The 20218-nt window shown below is 36.7% G+C and overlaps 3 protein-coding genes across 3 annotated transcripts; 2 read left to right on the plus strand and 1 right to left on the minus strand.

Annotated features, from left to right (window-relative positions):
• The first annotated feature begins 275 nt into the window (after window positions 1–275).
• On the plus strand, window positions 276–1727 carry LOC104724326 (zinc-finger homeodomain protein 10). Its single transcript, XM_010442785.3, has one exon. The coding sequence runs from the start codon at window positions 526–528 to the stop codon at window positions 1552–1554; it is 1029 nt and encodes a 342-aa protein (XP_010441087.1). The 5' UTR covers window positions 276–525; the 3' UTR covers window positions 1555–1727.
• A 3794-nt stretch (window positions 1728–5521) lies between these two features.
• LOC147934567 (uncharacterized) lies at window positions 5522–12561 on the plus strand. The gene is made up of 3 exons (XM_087472682.1): window positions 5522–9206; window positions 11051–11217; window positions 11317–12561. The coding sequence occupies exons 1-3, from the start codon at window positions 5522–5524 to the stop codon at window positions 12559–12561; spliced, it is 5097 nt and encodes a 1698-aa protein (XP_087328808.1).
• A 5316-nt stretch (window positions 12562–17877) lies between these two features.
• LOC104728374 (crossover junction endonuclease MUS81-like) lies at window positions 17878–20072 on the minus strand. Its single transcript, XM_087476452.1, has 9 exons — window positions 19817–20072; window positions 19604–19719; window positions 19360–19490; window positions 19185–19236; window positions 18938–19096; window positions 18771–18850; window positions 18447–18684; window positions 18277–18363; window positions 17878–18184 (listed from the first exon to the last, which is right to left on the minus strand). The coding sequence occupies exons 5-9, from the start codon at window positions 18974–18976 to the stop codon at window positions 18080–18082; spliced, it is 549 nt and encodes a 182-aa protein (XP_087332578.1). The 5' UTR covers window positions 18977–19096; window positions 19185–19236; window positions 19360–19490; window positions 19604–19719; window positions 19817–20072; the 3' UTR covers window positions 17878–18079.
• Between the last annotated feature and the right edge of the window lie 146 nt (window positions 20073–20218).

The following is a 20218-nucleotide window of genomic DNA, read 5'->3' on the forward strand; positions in this document are numbered from 1 at the left end:
AAGACACACTTACTCAGAGACTTCAGTAGCTACATTTATTACGCTTTTCACCGCAAAATCTAACACGCACACTCTTTCTTGACCCCACTCTCTTCAGTCTTCACCTAACCATGGTTAAAAAAACATCCAACCTTAGTTCCCTTGATTAAAATATCCCCAAACCAAACCAAAAATCTAAACTTTTTTTATTTTAATTTTATAAAAATCATTAATTTTTAATTTAATAGTATTGTCCTTTTTATATATATACATATTTCTTTATTTGCTTCAGCAACAGTCGTCAGCGTCATCATATCATTTTCTTCTTTTCCTCCCCTCTAAACGAATATTACCCCAAAAAAAAAAAAAAAGTTAAAATAATCTGAAAAAGCTTAAGAACCTTTTTACTTATCTTTTTATTTCTTCTTCTCCATTTTTCTATTCACAATCTCTGAAACTCATACCAAAGCTCTTAACCCAAAACCCTAAGTTTCTTTTTCTATATTCTTTCTCTTCTTTACATTAGACTATTAATGTTTTAAAGCTATGATGGATATGACTCCTACTACCATAACAACAACAACACCAACTCCTAAATCACCCGAACCCGAATCCGAAACTCCGACCCGGATCCAACCGGCGAAACCCATCTCCTTCAGCAACGGCATCATCAAACGCCACCACCACCACCATCACCCTCTCCTCTTTACATACAAAGAATGTCTCAAGAACCACGCGGCGGCCTTAGGCGGCCACGCTCTCGACGGCTGCGGCGAATTCATGCCGTCTCCGTCGTCTATCTCCTCCGATCCAACTTCTCTCAAATGTGCTGCTTGTGGCTGCCACCGTAATTTCCACCGCCGTGATCCTGACAACAACGACAACAACAACAACAACGACTCCTCCTCCCCAATCCCTCTTCCTCCTTCCGCCGCCGTAGAGTATCAGCCTCACCACCGTCATCATCCACCACCACCACTACCTCCACCACCGCCGCCACGTAGTCCTAACTCATCTTCTCCTCCACCAATCTCTTCCTCTTACATGCTCTTATCTCTCTCCGGTACTAACAACAACAACAACAACAACAACTTAGCTTCTTTCTCCGATCTCAATTTCTCCGGCGGCCACCACCACCACCACCAACATAATCTTCACGGATCTCGTAAAAGATTCCGAACAAAGTTTAGCCAGTTTCAGAAAGAGAAGATGCACGAGTTCGCCGAACGACTTGGTTGGAAGATGCAGAAACGTGACGACGACGACGTCCGTGAGTTTTGCCGGCAGATCGGAGTTGATAAAAGCGTTCTCAAAGTCTGGATGCACAACAACAAAAACACTTTCAACCGCCGTGACCTCGCCGGAACTGAGATCCGGAAAATCGATATCGGCGGCGGAGGAAACCACGCTCCGGTTCTCTCCGGCGAGATTAACAACAACAATAACGGACACCACGGCGGAGGAGGAGGAGAGCTTCACCCCAGTGTTAGTAGCGGCGGTGGCGGAGGAGGATTTGATAGTGATAGTGGCGGAGTTCACGGCGGCGGTAACGTCAACGGTTCGTCGTCGTCGTGAAGTTTAAAGATGAGATCAGTCTCAGATTAATAAGAAAGCTTAGAGTAAGCTTACTTTGTATTATTATCATCGTTAATAACTTTTAATTACAATCTTTAGTTATGTTTGTTTGTTCTTGCATTATTATTAGTTTTGTTTTAATGAGGAATAATATCATTCCATAACATTCCGAATTATACCGTTTAATTTGTTTTAAATTGATTAATGAACCCGAAATGTAATTTAGTTCCAATTTTAAAAAAATGGATACACTTTGATGTGGTGATCTTGTTTCGGATCAAGAAACAAAAAGATAGAAAGTAGTAGCATAATATAAACTATTGAAACATGATTAGTTTACTATAAATATTTATTTGGTTTCTTATCTTTAAAAGTACTTTTCTTAATTTTATTTGCGACCAAACTAGAGACGTATGTGTACTTTTTTCTTTCTTAGATCCTCTTAATGTGCTTTTTATATTAAAATATGTATATATATATATATACAATGCGTAATTTGTATATTCTATTTCAAATGATTAGCCATCATTTCTTTTATTAGCATTTTGTTAATACTGTTTTCCTCTTTTAATCTATGTCCTTGTCATGGATTCATTCCGATAACCTATTTTTGGTATATATGCTTAGTTTTAATTATTCTCATTTGACAAGTACAAACAAAGAATATACCTTTTTTTTTTACTTGAGACTAAAAATTAGTACAATTCATACTCAAGTCATTAGATTTAGACATAAGTATTATTATATCACATCGTAGCAGGCATTATACTAAATAGGGTTTAAGGAGTGGCACTAACACTAATGATTGAGTTGATGAAATAATTTATAACAGTAACTTTCCATTTGAGGAAACGTAGGGATGAGAGTATTGATATGTCGGCTCTCACACAATAAAGAATAGTATTAAATAAAGAGATTAGGATATGAGTATCTCCCATACGGGTTGGTTACAATTATTTTAAGCAAAATTCATTATTAATATTTGAGTAGTAGTATTCATTATTTTGATAATGTAACGCATTTAGTCAAGTCACAAAAATATCTTTCCGTATTATCTCTTTTTGTGGGGACAAAGCTTTTGCACAAGCTGAGGTTATGGCCCTAACCATATACCATGTGCACCACTTATTAAATAATTTATTTATTTTCCTGTAACGTACCCATTTAGTCATCAATACATACTATCAAAAACAAATCAAAATTTAGCCATCATAATACCAAGTTTCAACTTTTCTTCTAATTTATAAGAAAATATATATTTAGAATTGAAAATAAAATATATTAGGCTAAATAGTAAAAAAGAAAAGTATATATAACCTCAAAGTTAGGATAAATATATCTATCAGAAAATTAAATAAAATATGACAAACACAGTTTATATATGTTTTTCATTAAAAAAATGAAAGCATGTTTTGCGTTATTAAAAAAGTTTTTGACCGTATGATAGATTATAAATTTTTTGAGATGAATTTCAAACTAATTACACGATAATATTTTCTTTTTAAAAATCCTTCGCATTATCTAGTATGTAGGACGATTTTAGTTTTGTTATTCCAAATTATATTATTGTTAATTAGTTATGTGTGTTAAAAATAAATTTTGGTTTTAAGACATACAAATTTGCTCTCGTCGAGTTAGACAACCAACAAAGGAGTGATACTATAATTTGATGTATGGTTAATACCAACAAAAACCTCCCATGTACATATTATTCTTAATAAATAGTTGGCCATAAATTCTGAACTAGTTCATTCATAAGAATATAACAAAAACAGTTGGTTTTTTAGCTGAAATTTAATATTTATTGACATAATTATACATGAGAATTTTTTATAACACTATATATGAAATAAAACGTTCAATATATTATCAAATAATTGGACATACATTGTGAACTGCAAGATAAAAAATAATAATTGATTCACAAGAATATAATCATACGCAATTTGTTTTCAGCTGAAATTTAATATATATATTGACAAAAAGAACTTTACCCCATATAAAAAAGGTTTCACCTTAAGTTTTTTGGGATTCTTACAGAAAATGCCATTGAGCAAAATCTTTTGTTTTTGTCATTTGCCTCAATAATTTTCAATTTTTGCCATTTTTAATAATGAAATATTTCACAGTTTTTTTTTCATGAAACACATACTTCATAACAAAAACTATACCCTAAAAAAAAACTGGAACTGTTATCAAATATTAAAAAGAACTTCTCTCCCCCTTCTCTCCCGAGGCGATATCCCAGCGAACAGACAAAACCACTTTTTCTTCTTGTTTTTCCGGGCTGCCGGTGTTTGCCGGTGGTTCCTGTCCTGTTTTTTAATTAATTCTTCTTATGTACTAATAACTAGTATGAGATTATATCGGATTTGCCGATTAAATTTCTTCTTCAGGATGGCAGCGACGTTTGTGATCGTTTTCCCAATTGAGACAAACGGTTACCAATTTTTTTCAAAACCGTTGCCAGATCCAAAATTAGAAACACCTTTCTAGAGATGGTTACATCGATTGATTTGATTATAGGTTTATGTGTTCTACGATGGCTAATTGCAGTTTGTTTTCTCTTTCTCGTGGTGATGGTTGTGTTGGTGACTGTACCAACGAATTGGGTTGATTAGATTCAGAGTCAATCAAGACTGAATTTGTTTCCAACGACGTCAAGAATTAGTCAAATGCAACCAACTTCGATTAAAATCGTATATTATGGTGATCTGAAACGAAATCGTTTCTGACATTTTTCTCCGATAGTGGAGCCGATTATTGCTTGGCAAGTAAATGTGATTTCTTCTTCTGGATTTATTCAAGTCAAGCCCGTGATCTCCGTGAAGAGTTTGTCAACTCTCCATGATGACCATTATTTTCAATATTCTTGTGAAGAAGATATAAAGCATAAAATTCAAGGAATATATTGGTGTTTTGGTCGGCGAATATGGGATCCTGGAAAGTCAAGTCTATATAGGAACAACACATCGATGAAAGGTAAGGTGACATGTGAAACTAACTGGCAGAGAAGGGTATGACATCCCAGAAAACATGATCAATATCCATTTCAAGCAACATATCAGTGTTTATGTTTAATCAAAGTGATGAAAAAAGCATTTGGGAGTTTCATCTAGATGGTGTTAGCCCTTAACGAGTATATGAAGAGGAGACTTTACAGATTTCATCTGTTGCCTGTAATGCTTTCGTTTGGAAAGCAGGATTACTTCCAATTCTTCATCCAAATTGATTCAATTTCCTTTATTTGGTTCAATGGTTGTATTTGAATGGATGTATAATGTATCATATAACATTTTAATAATATAATAAAATTGATTTGCCGTTAAAAAAAAAAAAAAAAACTGGAACCTAATAAACCCAAACATTATGTGTAAATTTGTATTTTTAGATATAAAAAAGTGGCATTTAAAAAAAAAATTGTACAAATGGCAAAACCTATAAACACCCCTCAAATAAGCCAATCTAGTAATTAACTATAAGTTTTTTACATTTATTAAACAAAGTACAGTTCCACCATATGATGGACAAATGTAGTAGACTTGAAAAGAAATGGCCCACCATGTTTTGTCATAAATGTCTACATTTTCAAAATTAAAGGTGCTAGTACATAACAATTACATATTGTAATTATATAATGTTCCAATTTTATGGAAGTTACTCATGAGAAAACTATATACAAATTAGGTATGGATAGGTTTTCAATGTTACTCATGAGAAGTATTTGGGTGATTTATGGAAGCAACATCGACCAGACATTTTATTTTTATCAGAAACTAAGAAATGTTTTTCTTATTTGCAAAAGTTTCAGAATAAGTTTGGTTTTAATAATTTGTATACTGTTGAACCCTGCGGGACAAGTGGTGGTTTAGCATTATTTTACAAAGATGAAATAAAACTCTCAGTTCTTTATGATTGTGATCGCATTATAGATGTACAAGCTTTCTTTGGCCAACAATTAGTTTATATGTCTTTTATTTATGGGGATCCGGTCCCCCAAAATCGAGTAAAAGTATGGGATAAATTATCGGATATCGGGTCTTTCCGTGTTGATCCGTGGTTTATGATTGGTGATTTCAATGAATTGAGTGGTAATCATGAGAAAAGGGGAGGTGCTTTGCGTCCAGCCTCTTCTTTTGTGCCTTTTAATTCCATGATCCGACATTGTGGGATGTTAGAGTTTCCTTGTTATGGTGAGCATTTATCATGGAGGGGTAATCGGTGCAATAACCAGGTTGTTCGGTGCCGGTTAGATCGTGCTTTGGGTAATGAGGACTGGCAAGGTTTTTTCCCGAATTCCAAGGTAGACTATTTGGATATGATTGGTTCTGATCATTGTCCAATTTTGGCAACTTGTCTGAAGACACATATAAAACGGAATCGGCAATTCCGTTTTGACAAATGCTGGTTGGGGAAGGATGGATTATCCGGGGCAGTTGAGTCAGGTTGGAATCGTACTATAAATTTCCGGCCTACGGGCTTTGTGGATAAAATAAAGAATTGCAGGAATTCGATTTCTTGGTGGAGAAAGAATAATATTTTTTCTGGCCCAAGACTCATTTCGTCCTTAAAGGCGGCGTTACAGGAGGCGAAAATGGATGATTCAATTTCTCAGGAGGAAATTCGAGGTATAGAGAGGAAATTAAAAGAAGCATATCGGGATGAGGAGTTATATTGGCAACAAAAGAGTAGGAAGTTCTGGTTAAGGGTTGGGGATAAGAATACAAAATTTTTCCAAGCTTCTACTAAACAGCGTCGGGTAAGAAATAGGATCATTGGTCTTTTTGATACAGATAATGTATGGAATGAATCGGCTTCAGGTATGGAGAATATTGCTACAAAATATTTTGAGGACCTTTTTAGGAATTCAGATGCTCAAGGTGTGTCAGAGATGTTACAGGAGGTTACCCCTTTAATATCGGATACTATGAATAGAGATCTAACTCGGGATATTTCTGAAGCCGAAGTTCGGGAAGCTCTGTTTGCTATGCACCCGGAGAAGACACCAGGACCTGATGGTATGACGGCCTTGTTTTTTCAACGATTCTGGTCTTCCTTAAAAGGGGATTTAGTGGCTCTAGTCAGAGAGTTTTTCCGTTCAGGACGTTTTGACCCGTGTTTAAATGAGACGAATATTTGTCTTATTCCTAAAGTTGATCGTCCGCAGCGGATGGCGGAGTTTAGGCCGATAAGTCTTTGTAATGTGAGCTATAAAATTATTTCTAAGATCCTGTGTTTTCGGCTTAAGCGGTTTCTCCCATCTTTGGTTTCCGAAACTCAGTCGGCTTTTGTTTCGGGTCGTTTAATAACGGATAATATATTGGTTGCGCAGGAGATGTTTCATGGGTTAAATACTAATAATAGGTGCAAGTCGGAATTTCTGGCTTTCAAAACGGATATGAGTAAGGCTTATGACCGTGTAGAATGGGCTTTTTTAGAGGCAGTCATGGTTAAGTTAGGGTTTGATCGGAATTGGATCTCTTGGATCATGTGGTGTGTATCTTCGGTGTCGTATCAAGTTCTTCTTAATGGTCAACCCCGGGGTTTTATTAAACCACAGCGGGGTCTTCGTCAGGGGGACCCGTTGTCACCGTACTTGTTTATACTCTGTACAGAGGTTCTGATAGCGAATATCAAAAAGGCAGAACGGGAGAAAAAGGTAACGGGTATCACAATCGCCCGGGATAGTCCTACCATTTCGCATTTGTTGTTTGCTGATGACAGTCTTTTCTTCTGTAAAGCAGAGGCGACAGAATGTCAGACGGTCATGGAAATTATCAGGAATTACGGCAAAGCCTCAGGACAAGAGGTTAATTTAGAGAAATCATCTATAATGTTTGGCAAGAAGGTTCCTACTGAGATAAGGGATCAGTTGAAGTCAGTTATTGGTATTACCAAAGAGGGAGGTATGGGATCTTATTTGGGCATTCCTGAAAGCCTCCAGGGTTCAAAAAATAAGGTTTTTGGATATGTCAAGGATCGATTGGATGATCGTGTCAATGGTTGGAATGCAAAGCTTTTATCAAAAGGTGGTAAGGAGATTATGATTAAATCGGTGGCTTTGGCACTTCCCACGCATGTGATGTCCTGTTACAAATTGCCGCAAGAGTTGACATCTAAATTAACGAGTGCTATTTCCACTTTTTGGTGGAAATCCAACGATAAGGCTCATGGTTTACATTGGGTGGCTTGGGATAAACTATGTAAGGATAAGTGTGATGGGGGTCTAGGTTTCAGAGCCTTGGAACAATTTAATGATGCTATGTTAGCAAAACAGTATTGGCGTTTAATTCAACACCCGACGTCATTAATGGCGAGGGTTTTGAAAGGCCGATATTTTAGCAATAAACACCCGCTTATGGCCAAAAAACCTTCTAATCCCTCCTTTGCCTGGAGGAGTATTTTTTCAACGAAAGATTTAGTGGAATATGGAGCGCGATGGGCGGTAGGTTCGGGTAGTTCTATTTCGGTTTGGAGAGATCCATGGATTCCGGATATTAGACCACGTCCTGCCAATGGTCGGGGACGACTCTGGTTACCGAGCTTGATGGTGAACCACTTAATTAATCCTGTCACGAAGGATTGGCACTTGCCTACTCTAGAAGAGTTTCTGGATCCGGGGGATATACCGATTATTCGGCGTATGTCGGTCAGTAAGGTCCAGCAACGGGATCGGTTAGTATGGCATTTTACCAAGTCAGGGAAGTATACGGTTAAATCAGGTTATAGATTAGCCAGAGAACTGATGACGGAAGTCGAATACGGACCAACATGTATGGCCCTCAGGGCCCAGGTGTGGAAGCTGGATGTTCCCCCAAAGGTCCAACATTTTTTCTGGCAGATTGCGTCGGGCACCCTCCCAGTGCTCGAACGACTTGCGTATAGGGGTATCCGGTGTGATACACTCTGCAAACGGTGTGGGGCTGCACCAGAAACTATCAATCATGCTCTCTTTGAGTGCCCTCGCTCGCTCGATGTTTGGGAGTTGTCCCTAGTTTCGTTAGTCCCCGATGGCTTTCCATTTGCTTCAATTTATGCAAATTTAGACTTTATTTTTTGGCGGGCAGCCTCTCAGTCGGGGGATTCGGATGTAGCTAATCGTCTTCCTTGGATACTTTGGACATTATGGAAAGATAGGAATAAAAAAGTTTTTCAGGGGTTACAGGCCGAGCCGACGGAAATTCTACACCAGGCGAATAATGATAAATTACTATGGGAAGAAGCAAAATCCTATTCGGATAGGTATTTGCATACTACGCCTCTGGTGGAGGATAGGGGAGCGTTTCCTCGATGTCAGATTGATGGTTCTTGGAAAGGGTCAGATGCTATGCAGGGTCTAGGATGGTGGTGTTGTAGTGATGATGATGCGACTCTCCTTTTGGGAGCACGGAGTCAGAGATGCGGTCCTACATCCTTACATGCAGAGCTACAAGCCTTGATTTGGGCTATGGAGTCACTCTTGGCGGCTGGAGTTGGATGTCAAAGCTTTGAGACAGACTGTGCAGAATTGGTGGCGATGGTGCAGACGCCTGACGATTGGCCATCTTTTTCGAACCTGTTAGAGGAGTTTCTTGTGCTCAGACCATGCTTTTCCTCGTTCTCCCTGATCAGGATCTCTAGAGAGCTCAATGTAAGGGCAGATTGTCTAGCCCGTTCTTCAAGATTGCTTTCCTCTGAAATTTCCTTTGTAAACTCTTTTCCTCCGGTTTGGGCAACCAATCTTGGAGTTATTTTTTAATTTGATTAATGTTTGGTTGAAAAAAAAAAAAAAAAAAAAATAATACTACTATGTAATTATGTATATAGTAAGGTTGGCATTTACCTTTCTTAAGCACCTAACCGTAATTTCTTTTTTTCTTTGCCAAATTTAGTTGCAATTAATAACCAACATTAAGCAAAAGTGAAAACCCTTAAATATTTTATTAATAAAGTATGACACCAACTTAATAAGGTGAAAATAAAGATTTATTTTGGGAGATTACTTGTGAAATTCTCGAACACCTTTTAACAACAACAAAAAGTCTTAATTCAACAAATAAGTTTGCCAAAAAAAAAAAAAAAAAAAAATCAACAAATACAATTCTACCCAACTTTATCGCCACTTCTATTTCACTGTATTTTTTTAGTGCTCGGATACAATCTATTTCACTGATTTTTTTTTTTCGGATGCAATCTTGATTTATTGGAATAGTTGAATTGAATAAATATATATTAGACATTAGTAGATTGGTCCGGACTAGATATATGTAAAAATAGGGTTTCCAGACTATAACTAGAGTTTGAAATGCAAAGTCGTAGGCATTGTCGAGAAATTATAGTTATCGATTGAAAAGGTCGAATAATCTATATAACAAGAAACAATGTATACTTTTCTAAAGAGAGACCATAAAAATTTAATCGGAATATATCTAAGAATATCAAATATAGATATATTGTACCTATACTGGTTGTGTTTAATAAAAAGATCAGAGAGCTGAAGTACTTCTCAATTGGAAATCGATATTCCAACGCTAATTTGTAGATAAATAGATTGGTTTCGAAGTTACTGTAATAGTAAAAGAAAAGAAAATAGTATGAGGGATAGAGACACGAGTAACATAATAAAAGTCCACAAATTCTAATTCAGGTCCAGCACAAAACATAGGTTAGGTCTTTGGATTTAAATGCTTCTAAGGTAAATTTATTTTTTGATATTTCCCCAACAGTCCCACTATCCTTGTTAGGTCCATTTAGTGTGTGTTTGTACAAAGTAAGTGTTTCTCTCTATGTTTGAAAAAGATTATGATTTTGGAAGAATTAAAAAATGTCAATGTATTTTGTAGCTGGCCCTTGATTAATTATCTAAACCACTCCAATCAAAAAAATTGGATAGAAAAGTTGGCAATAAAGATGAGGAGGTTCAGTCCTAAACAGAGACTAGACTTCCTATTTCACATCTACAAAAAAAAAAACATAAACGCTAATGCTAACAAATTCTCAATGAGATAATAGACAAATTTATTTCAGATAAATAAACTAAATTAAAATATTTAGATTAGAGCAGTTTCAAACAAAAATCAGTCAATGATAAATAAATAAATTGGTATATATTCTTCTTACTGAGAATCATTTATTGTTGTCTCACATATTCTTTTTATTTGCAGTTCAATCAGAACTCGGAAGTAGACATAAAAACTAAAGATAAATGCACAAGAATTATAAGTGCACTCTAGTTTCAAACTGTTGGATAAACTTCAAGACTTAAGGCCCAAAATATCTTACAAAGGAATGTTTAGGATAAGAAAGGGCTAAGCATAATCCTACTAGAATTAGGAGATATCTAGTTTTAATAGAAATAAGAGAATAAAGCATTATATATATCTTTGATTGAGTTGTGATCAAAGGTATGAGAAAGAGTGCAAACATTGTTTAGTTTTGAGAGGAGATTTTCTAAGCAATAATATAAGAGAGCTATTCTTATAAAAGCAAAGTCTTTCTATCTTATATTTGGTATCAGAGCAAGTTTTTGGTAGTGATTATCGAACCACAACGATGGGTGAGATCATAGCTTCATCACGTCCAAAGGAGTTGGACAAAGCTATTTCGATTCAGTCCCCTCTTTTGACTTCTACGAACTACACAGTGTGGTCCATGAGGATGAGGATCATGCTGCGTATTCATAAAGTTTGGGAAACAATTGAAACAGGATCGGATAATCCAGAGAAGAATGACATTGCTACAGCTTTGTTGTTTCAATCAATTTCGGAAACACTTACCATGTAGGTTGGTAACTTGAGTACACCAAAGGCGATTTGGAACTCAATTCAGTCAAGGAACCTTGGAGCAGAACATGTCAAGGAGGCACATTTGCAGACACTCATGTCAGAGTTTGAGAAGATACGCATGACAGAGGCAGATAAAGTCGACAGTTTTGCTGGAAAATTGTCTGAAATCGCAACCAAGGCAGCAGCGCTTGGTGAAATCATTGAAGAGCCGAGACTCGTGAAGAAATTCTTAAACAGTCTACCTAGAAGTAAGTTCATTCACATGGTAGCCTCGCTTGAACAAGTACTCAACCTCAACACCACAAGTTTCAAAGACATAGTGGGAAGACTAAAGGCGTTTGAGGAAAGGATTGCAGGAGAAGGATATCCTGAAGAAAATCAGAACAAACTTATGTTCTCTAACTCAGATCAACATCAATCAAGCTCTAACAATGGAAATAGTAGCTTTAGAGGTAGAGGACGTGGTAGAGGGAGAGGCTATGAAGGAAGAGGTTATCGAGGAAGAGGTAGAGGAATAAATAATTCGCAGTATAACAACCAGAATAACACACATGATCGATCTAACACTGAACAGAACCAAACTCAAGAAAAGAAGGACAAAGTCATCATCTGCTTTAGATGTGACAAACCGGGTCACTATGCCTCGCAGTGTCCGGAGAAAATTCAGAAAGTTCAAGAAGCAAACAAGGTCGAGACATTGGAAACAGAGGAAGCGGATAAATCTCTGTTCATGCATGAAATTGTCTATTTAAATGAAGAAAGGGTCATTCCAAGAAACTACACTAAGGAGGATGGGATGTGGTATTTAGACAATGGAGCTAGTAATCATATGACAGGTCATAAGGATTACTTTTCTGAGCTTAATGAGAACATTGGAGGTAAGGTGAAGTTTGGAGATGGATCTTGTGTAGAAATAAAAGGAAAAGGCTCAATAATTTTTGAAAGTAAAAGTGAGGAACAGGTTTTAGTGAAAGATATTTACTATATTCCTGATCTCAAGAGCAATATTTTGAGCCTGGGACAGGCTACAGAGGTTGGCTGTGATGTTCGTATGAGACAAAACTGGTTAACTGTTCATGATCCGAGTGATAGGCTGTTGGTGAGGGTTGTGAGATCGACTAATAGGTTGTACAAAATTAGTCTCAAGATTGGAAGACCAGTTTGTCTGCATACACGTATCAAAGATGATACTTGGAAGTGGCATGCTAGGCTCAGTCACATTAAAGATGAGAAGAAGCGTTAAAAGCAATGTCGCAACAGAAGATGGTTCATGGATTATCAGAGATTAAAGATGAGAAGAAGCTTTGTGAGTCGTGTCTCGTTGGGAAGCAAGCAAGACAGACATTCCCAAGAGCAACAATGTATCATGCCTCCAAGCCATTGGAGCTTCTTCATGCTGATTTATGCGGTCCTATAACACCTGCAACATTAGCACATAACAGATATATATTTGTTATTGTGGATGATTTTTCAAGATACATGTGGTCAGTCTTGATAAAAGAGAAAAGTGAAGCGTTTGGAAGCTTTAAGGCGTTCAAGAGTAGTGTTGAGAAGGAACTTGGAAGAGGGATTATTACCCTTAGAACGGACAGGGGAGGTGAATTCACATCAAACGAGTTCAATGTTTTTTGTGCTACAAACGGGATCAAGAGACACTTGACAGCACCGTACACTCCGCAGCAGAACGGTGTGGTCGAGAGAAGAAACAGGACTCTAATGGAGATGACAAGGAGCATTCTCAAGGCCATGGAGGTCCCAAATTATCTGTGGGGAGAAGGAGTTCGTCACATTACATATGTGATCAATAGGATACCTATTAAGGCATTGAATAACATCACTCCGTATGAATGTTTGCGAGAAAGGAAACCAAATGTTGAACACCTAAGAGTATTTGGGTGTATAGCTTATTCTAAAACTGATACTGCAAGTCTCAAGAAGTTGGATGATCGTTCTTTGTCTTTAGTAAACCTTGGCATCGAACCTGGATCCAAGGCATATCGACTGTTCAATCCGTCAACTAGAAGAATTGTAGTCAGCAGAGATGTTGTTTTTGATGACGAAAATAAGTGGAGTTGGAACAAGACAGAAAATAGAGATTGCAGAGAACAAGGGATGTTTCATATGCAGTGGGGAGGATGCTGGTAAAGGACCAATATCATCGAGTTCTGCAGAACAAGATCATGTCGATGATTATAGAGCAGACCCAGAGGATGATATAACTCGAGAAAATAGAGTGGATGACGAGAATGTTGTTACTCAAGAGAATCAGCAACTGTCTTTAAGAAGGTCAGAACGTCAAACAAAGACTCCTAAGTATCTTGATGACTATGTGTTGTTAGCATCAATCGAAAGTGAGATTTTACTACTGATGATCAATGATGAGCCACAGTTCTATGAAGATGCAAAAGGACTAAAAGTATGGAGATTAGCTTGTAAGGATGAGATCGACTCTATCAACAAAAACAAGACTTGGTTTCTTGTTGATAGACCACAAGGTGTGAAGGTAATTGGTCTCAAGTGGGTTTTTAAGATTAAAAGGAATGCAGACGGAACAGTAAACAAGTACAAGGCCAGGCTTGTTACAAAGGGCTATGTGCAAGAGAGTGGTGTCGATTATGAAGAAGCTTTTGCTCATGTAGCTCGCATGGAGACAATAAGAATGTTGATTGGTTTGGCTGCATCAGATGGATGGGAGATCCATCACTTGGATGTAAAAACTGCATTTTTGCATGGCGAATTGAAGGAGAATGTCTATGTAGAACAACCAGAAGGTTTTCAGATCGAGGGGGGAGAACATAGAGTTTACAAGCTGACAAAAGCTCTATATGGCTTAAGACAAGCTCCACGAGCATGGAACACTAAGTTGGATCAAATCTTGAAGGAGATGAGCTTCAAGAGATGTTTGAAGGAGACTGCAATGTATCAAAAGGAGAAAGGAGGTGATCTACTAATTGTTGTTGTTTATGTGGATGACTTATTTATCACAGGCAACAATCTTAGAGCGATTAAGGAGTTCAAGGAAGGGATGTCGTCGAAGTTCGAGATGTCTGATCTCGGTAGACTCACTTACTACCTTGGCATTGAAGTGCATCAAGGAATTGATGGTATCACCATTAAACAAGAAGGATATGCACAGAGGATTTTAAAGCAAGCAGGACTTCAAAACTGCAACTCAACAGTGATCCCAATGGAGTTTGGGCTGCAGGTCTCTAAGTCGCCTGATGAAACAGAGATAGATCCTACTCGGTTCAGAAGAGTTGTTGGTTGTTTGAGGTATCTCTTACACACTCGACCTGATATGTCTTTTGCGGTAAGTGTTGTAAGCAGATACATGCAGAGCCCGAGGAAGTCTCATGGAGAGATCATAAAACAGATTTTGCGGTACCTCAGAGGAACGACATCATATGGTCTCAAGTATAAGCGTGGAGGTTTAAAGGAGATCGTTGGTTTCAGTGACAGCAGTCACAACGTCGATCTAGATGATGAGAGGAGTAGTACTGGACTTTTATTTCTCTTTGGTGATACACCGATCACATGGTGTACACGGAAGCAAGACACAGCTGCTATGTCTTCTTGTGAGGCCGAGTTTATGGCTGCAACAGAAGGAGCTAAACAAGCAATTTGGCTTCAGGATTTGATGTGTGAAGTTACAGGAAAGAAGGAAGCTCAAATCATGTTGTATGTCGACAACAAGTCTGCAATAGCACTTGCTAAGAACCCAGTGTTTCATGGGAGAAGCAAACACATACATAAGCGATACTTCTTTGTGCGAGAATGCATTGAGAGAGAGCTCATTCGTGTGGAGCACATCCCTGGAGTAGAGCAGAAGGCTGATATTCTTACCAAGGCTTTGGCTAGAGTGAAGTTTGAAGAAATGAGGAGCTTGATAGGTGTTTATGAAGTAAGCAAGGAGAATTTGAAGTTTAAGGGGGAAAATGTTGGATAAACTTCAAGACTTAAGGCCCAAAATATCTTACAAAGGAATGTTTAGGACAAGAAAGGGCTAAGCATAATCCTACTAGAATTAGGAGATATCTAGTTCTAAAAGAAATAGGAGAATAAAGCACTATATATATCTTTGATTAAGTTGTGATCAAAGGTATGAGAAAGAGTGCAAACATTGTTTAGTTTTGAGAGGAGATTTTCTAAGCAATAATATAAGAGAGCTATTCTTATAAAAGCAAAGTCTTTCTATCTTATACAAACCGCCAGAGGTACATTACGGGCAGACCCACGCTATGGTTAGTGGGGGAAGGGGGGACTTGCCCCAGAAATAATAAACTCAAACATTATGTATAAATTTGTGTTCTTAGATGAGAAAACAAACGGAGTTACTGCTGGTAATTATTCTGTTAATGGATTAATAAAATCTGTTAAATGTTATGGCCTACGAAAATGGAAGTCAATCGTCGTATTATATTGGCAGTGTAGTAGTCACTTTGAGGTATAAAAGTGGAAGTGAAAAACTTTTAAGGTTTAAATTGAGAGTTGGTGTCACCTTTGTGGTTTATTTTGGGATTTTCCCAAAAAATATTACATTAGATGAAAGTACAGTAATAAAGTGGCAAAGTAGTTTGAGTTATATTGTCGAAGTTGGAGGTTGGACTCCACCTAATAACAATCTTGGGATGTATTCACTCTTTGTACGTGACATACTGATATTTGATACTGGACTCTGATGCACTACAACAAATTATGAACTTTTAACTTAAAATCAATTAGTAGAAAAGCTTTTTCTACTATATATTAGTGTTGAATCATCTCTATATTTGATTTCAAATATATTAACCAATGTACATGTAATCCACATGACTTTATGCATTACCTTCCTCAAACAAAAATTTCTGAAGTTAGAAATATATCATAACATATGTAGTAACATTTACAATATTGATTATAATTTTTTTTATTTTTTTCCATTTTTCTTATAATTTGCTTATTTTCTTAATTTTTTTGTTTCTTTGTCAAATTTTTTAAAACCAACATTAATTATTCCATTGCTAGATTTTAAAACATCTTACAACCATACATATATGTGGCTAATTAAATCCGTATATATTTAGTTATACATGACGTTGGATGGCATAAATTGGAAGATATGCATATGCTTATTTAAAGAAAGCTAAGATTTGGAGAATCAAAGCTCAAATTTCGTGAATCTTTTGCCCACTCCCTTTGCATAAAAACACATTTTTTGGTGAGAGAAAAAAAATGGTAGAAGTAACATGTGAACGCTATCTTGATAACATCCTTAGTTGAATACCAACTAGAGGACCACAGAATCATAAAATGATCTAAACTACTTTATATAACATTTGTCGATTTTAAACCACAGTTTTAGCAAACTTGTACTTCTGGGACTATGATATTAAAACTCAAAAAGATAAAGGAAGAAAAAAGCTACACAACATTTCTATAAAGAGAATCATTTTTGGGATACATTTTTCTAATCAATTCGGATGAATTAATCGGGGAAAAATTGACAAGTTTGATCGTGGTTTCGATATTCATTTCAGAATCCTAAAAAATATGGCCAACCAAATTATTTTACATTTAAAATGAAATCGAAAGTTAACTTTATTTTAATAAAATACTAATGAATTGACCAATAAATTAAGCAGTTTGCAGAACATTATCATTAAAATCATGAGCTGTATTGGTCAGGTTACTATGTAGTCAAGTGATTAAATATTCATATATGTATTAACAGTAAAAGTGAAATATGTAGTAGTAGGTAAAAAACGAATATGTAACTTCATTTTTTTTTAAATATCAAAAAGAATTTAGGAATAAAGATTAGTTCGCTTTTCTGTGTGGTCCATTTGTTCTCAAGCCCTTTATACCTTATTTTTGTTATCTTCTCACGTTTTTTCTTTAAGAATTATTATTAATTATTTTAAAAATCTTTAATCAGCCACACACAAAAACAAAACACGTTTTGAATTACACTTCCCTTCACAAAATTAAATACAAAGAGGACTTTCGTGTCTTGATCACATTCTTCTTCTCTATCGAGATGTTTTAACAAAAAACTCCTTTAGAAGTTATCTACTAAATCCAATTTAATCTTGGCCAATTCTCACAGATATCACTAAAATGAGTTTTTTTTGAAGAGAACTTATGAAAAGGAGAAGGGAAGAATTGAACCAACATGTGGATAATTCTAACGTTTTGCATGTGGCACCAGACGACCACTTACACTTTCAGAAACGTGGTCTCAACGTTTTGTGAACTATTTGTGTATGCTTAGCGTTTGATTATTTGATAACGACATGTTTTGTTTGAGTACACGTGCATGCTTACACTTTCAGAACTTGTAACTCCGTACCGATCACAACTCACAGTCTTCTTCTTTTGATCTGATCAATGATCATGCTTTGTTTTGTTTTTTTTGGGTCTTCTTTTGCTGGTGGAGATGGCCGTTGAAGTTGAAGGCTTGATAGATCTGTTTTATTAATGGGCTTCCTTTCCGTTTGGGCCATTTTCTGATTGGTCGATCGTTTAAGTTTTGTAAGGAAGAAGGAGATGTACAGTATCGTTGAACTTGGTTTCAAGAAGAGAATATTTTCAGAGGAACAACAAATTGAAACGGTTATAATAATTGTGAGCCTAAGCTTCAGTTACAAGCACAAGTGGTTCTACTAATCACTGTCCAAAATCTAATAGAGCAAGTCGCTAATATATGCACTGGAGCAGTTTCAGATCACTCTCTTTCTACACAACAAAATGGTTAAAGGGACAAACACTAGAGTAGAAGTCAGTCATTCACCCCAAACTAACTTGTATATATTATTACTAGCTGATGCACATACTACATTGTTGCTTTGATTCCTAAGCATTTCTTCTTGCGCCGAGACATTCCCATCCTTCAAAAAACCATCGAGAAATCGTTGTAGTTCAAGACTAGAAGCCATCAGCGTGTTTTAAAGCAGTACAAGTGTAAAAAAAAAAGGCTTACTAGTTTAGAATATGCAGAAGCAAGAGACAAAAGTGTTGGGTACGTATCAAGAACAGCTATGGCAATTTCCTCTGTTACTTGCGGCACCTGCAACAAAAAGCATTGTAGAGAAGTTAAACTCCATACGTAAAAGATCCGAATAAAGCTTTAGCAAGACTCAAAATCAATACCTGCATAAGCTGAATAGCAAATACATCGCTGATTGTCATTTTATCAAAGTCTTGACACCTTTTGACAAAATCATCGAAAGAAGGACACGCGGCCGGGACTTTGCTCTGGTCATCATTCACCCGCGACTTGTAGTATTGGTATATCGATTTAGTGAGATAACCGTATTTTCTTAGCGTCTCACCCAGCCCATTTGTCCTCACCACATCAAACCCTTCAAGAATCTCCGTTTTGAAACAACTAAAGCACATAGATAAAAACAAATTTGGTTTCCAAACCTCAAAGAACCAATCAGAAATCTTCTGTTAAAAAAGACAAAAACTTACGCCGTTTTTATGCTTTCTGATGTTTTAGACTGGTTTGGATCCCCTTCAAGAATGTATATCAGCTTCTTGATTCCTGATCTCTGGCAATTCAAGAAGAAACAACCGTCAACGAAAGATAGAGCAAGTCAGAACTTTAGGAGTTGAGAGAGTAGTACACTACAAGAAACCTGAAGTCTAAGTTTTTGGTCCTTGTAGCGATTATCCATAATTGACGAGTGCAAATCATCAATGCTCTTCCTCTCAACAATAAAGTCCAGAACATATTCATCTTGTTGATACTTATGCCGAGCAATCCAGATACAGTCCCCAATAGGTAATCGTCTAACCTACAGATTCAACAACACCCATTTTTCCAGTTCATTTTTGTTAAGTTTGGAATCTGTTGACATTTATCCAAGAAAAGCAAATGCAAACCTCAATCTTAATCTTGAATACAGAGCATATGCTATCAACTATGGATCTTTATCTGTGAATAAGAACGTATGGGTTAGTGTTATCAACAACAACATAGATAGGGTATTATCACAGCTTCATAACTAAACCATAAGAAAAACTCAAGTCGGAAAAAGATGAGTAGAGTTCCACACACCCCTTGGTGGCAAACTGTTCTCGATCATCCAGTATCATGATCACATCATATGCTTCCTCAAAAGCTTCTCCAAATCTAAGAGGTGGAAGGCGTGGAATAGTTGTTACTCCTTCGATTCCATTTGATGCCAACTTTGTAAACAGCACACAATAAAGAACAACCAATGCTGATTAGTACTACAGTTGCTGCTGCTGATCGTAAACATATTAGTTACATAATCTACTGAAGTCAAATAGTTACATACAGAAGATGAGCAGGCTTTCATGGGATGAGTGGAACCAGATGAACATGGATTTAAGGTGGATCCAACATTGCAAGAACGGAACTTCTTAGCACGAGATCCCTCAAGATCAACTTCACCTGTATTCGTAGCTAAGAATTCATAAGATGAAACATACATCATTTAACAGACACAACAGTAAAGATATCATATCACATGCTTGCTAAAGACCCGTACATGGTTGTGCTCTAGAAGGTCCTGCTGGAATGGATGATTGTGCCCTGGATCTTGCATCGACATACGGCTGTTCTTCTCTCATGGTAAAAGAGTAGGTTGAATCTTGATTACGCGGTCTTTTTGCTTGCTGTGCAGGCTCCACTTCATCATCAGATAAGATTTCAACTGGATTAGATAATCGAGATCGCACGATACATTCATTTGCTGCATCATGGCCTTCAACTGTACCTACAAGAAAAAACAAGTCAAGTCATCCTTGTCTCAAGGTAAGGCCTACTTCTTTATAAATAATAAAAGTCAAAATGCAGAAAATACATAAGACATGGTTTTTTAGCAATGAGTTTTTTTTTTTTTACTTTGCTGGATTGCTAGATTTCACCACCAATCCCTTCTGTATAAGTG

Source organism: Camelina sativa, chromosome 11, assembly GCF_030686135.1.
Source record: "Camelina sativa cultivar CO46 ecotype springtype chromosome 11, ASM3068613v1".
Classification (NCBI taxonomy): domain Eukaryota; kingdom Viridiplantae; phylum Streptophyta; class Magnoliopsida; order Brassicales; family Brassicaceae; genus Camelina; species Camelina sativa.

What these genes read in the sequence shown, in the direction of transcription:
- LOC104724326 (XM_010442785.3), top strand. Translation starts at nt 526, where the DNA reads ATGATGGATATGACTCCTACTACCATAACAACAACAACACCAACTCCT.
- LOC147934567 (XM_087472682.1), top strand. Translation starts at nt 5,522, where the DNA reads ATGTCTTTTATTTATGGGGATCCGGTCCCCCAAAATCGAGTAAAAGTA. An exon ending in AAGGGCAGATTGTCTAGCCC is followed by an intron (nt 9,207 to 11,050) that starts GTTCTTCAAGAT and finishes ATTTGGTATCAG; the next exon opens with AGCAAGTTTTTGGTAGTGAT. An exon ending in TCATGCTGCGTATTCATAAA is followed by an intron (nt 11,218 to 11,316) that starts GTTTGGGAAACA and finishes CTTACCATGTAG; the next exon opens with GTTGGTAACTTGAGTACACC.
- LOC104728374 (XM_087476452.1), bottom strand. Translation starts at nt 18,976, where the DNA reads ATGGATAATCGCTACAAGGACCAAAAACTTAGACTTCAG. An exon ending in ACCAAAAACTTAGACTTCAG is followed by an intron (nt 18,851 to 18,937) that starts GTTTCTTGTAGT and finishes TTGAATTGCCAG; the next exon opens with AGATCAGGAATCAAGAAGCT. An exon ending in TTGCTATTCAGCTTATGCAG is followed by an intron (nt 18,364 to 18,446) that starts GTATTGATTTTG and finishes TTTTTGTTGCAG; the next exon opens with GTGCCGCAAGTAACAGAGGA.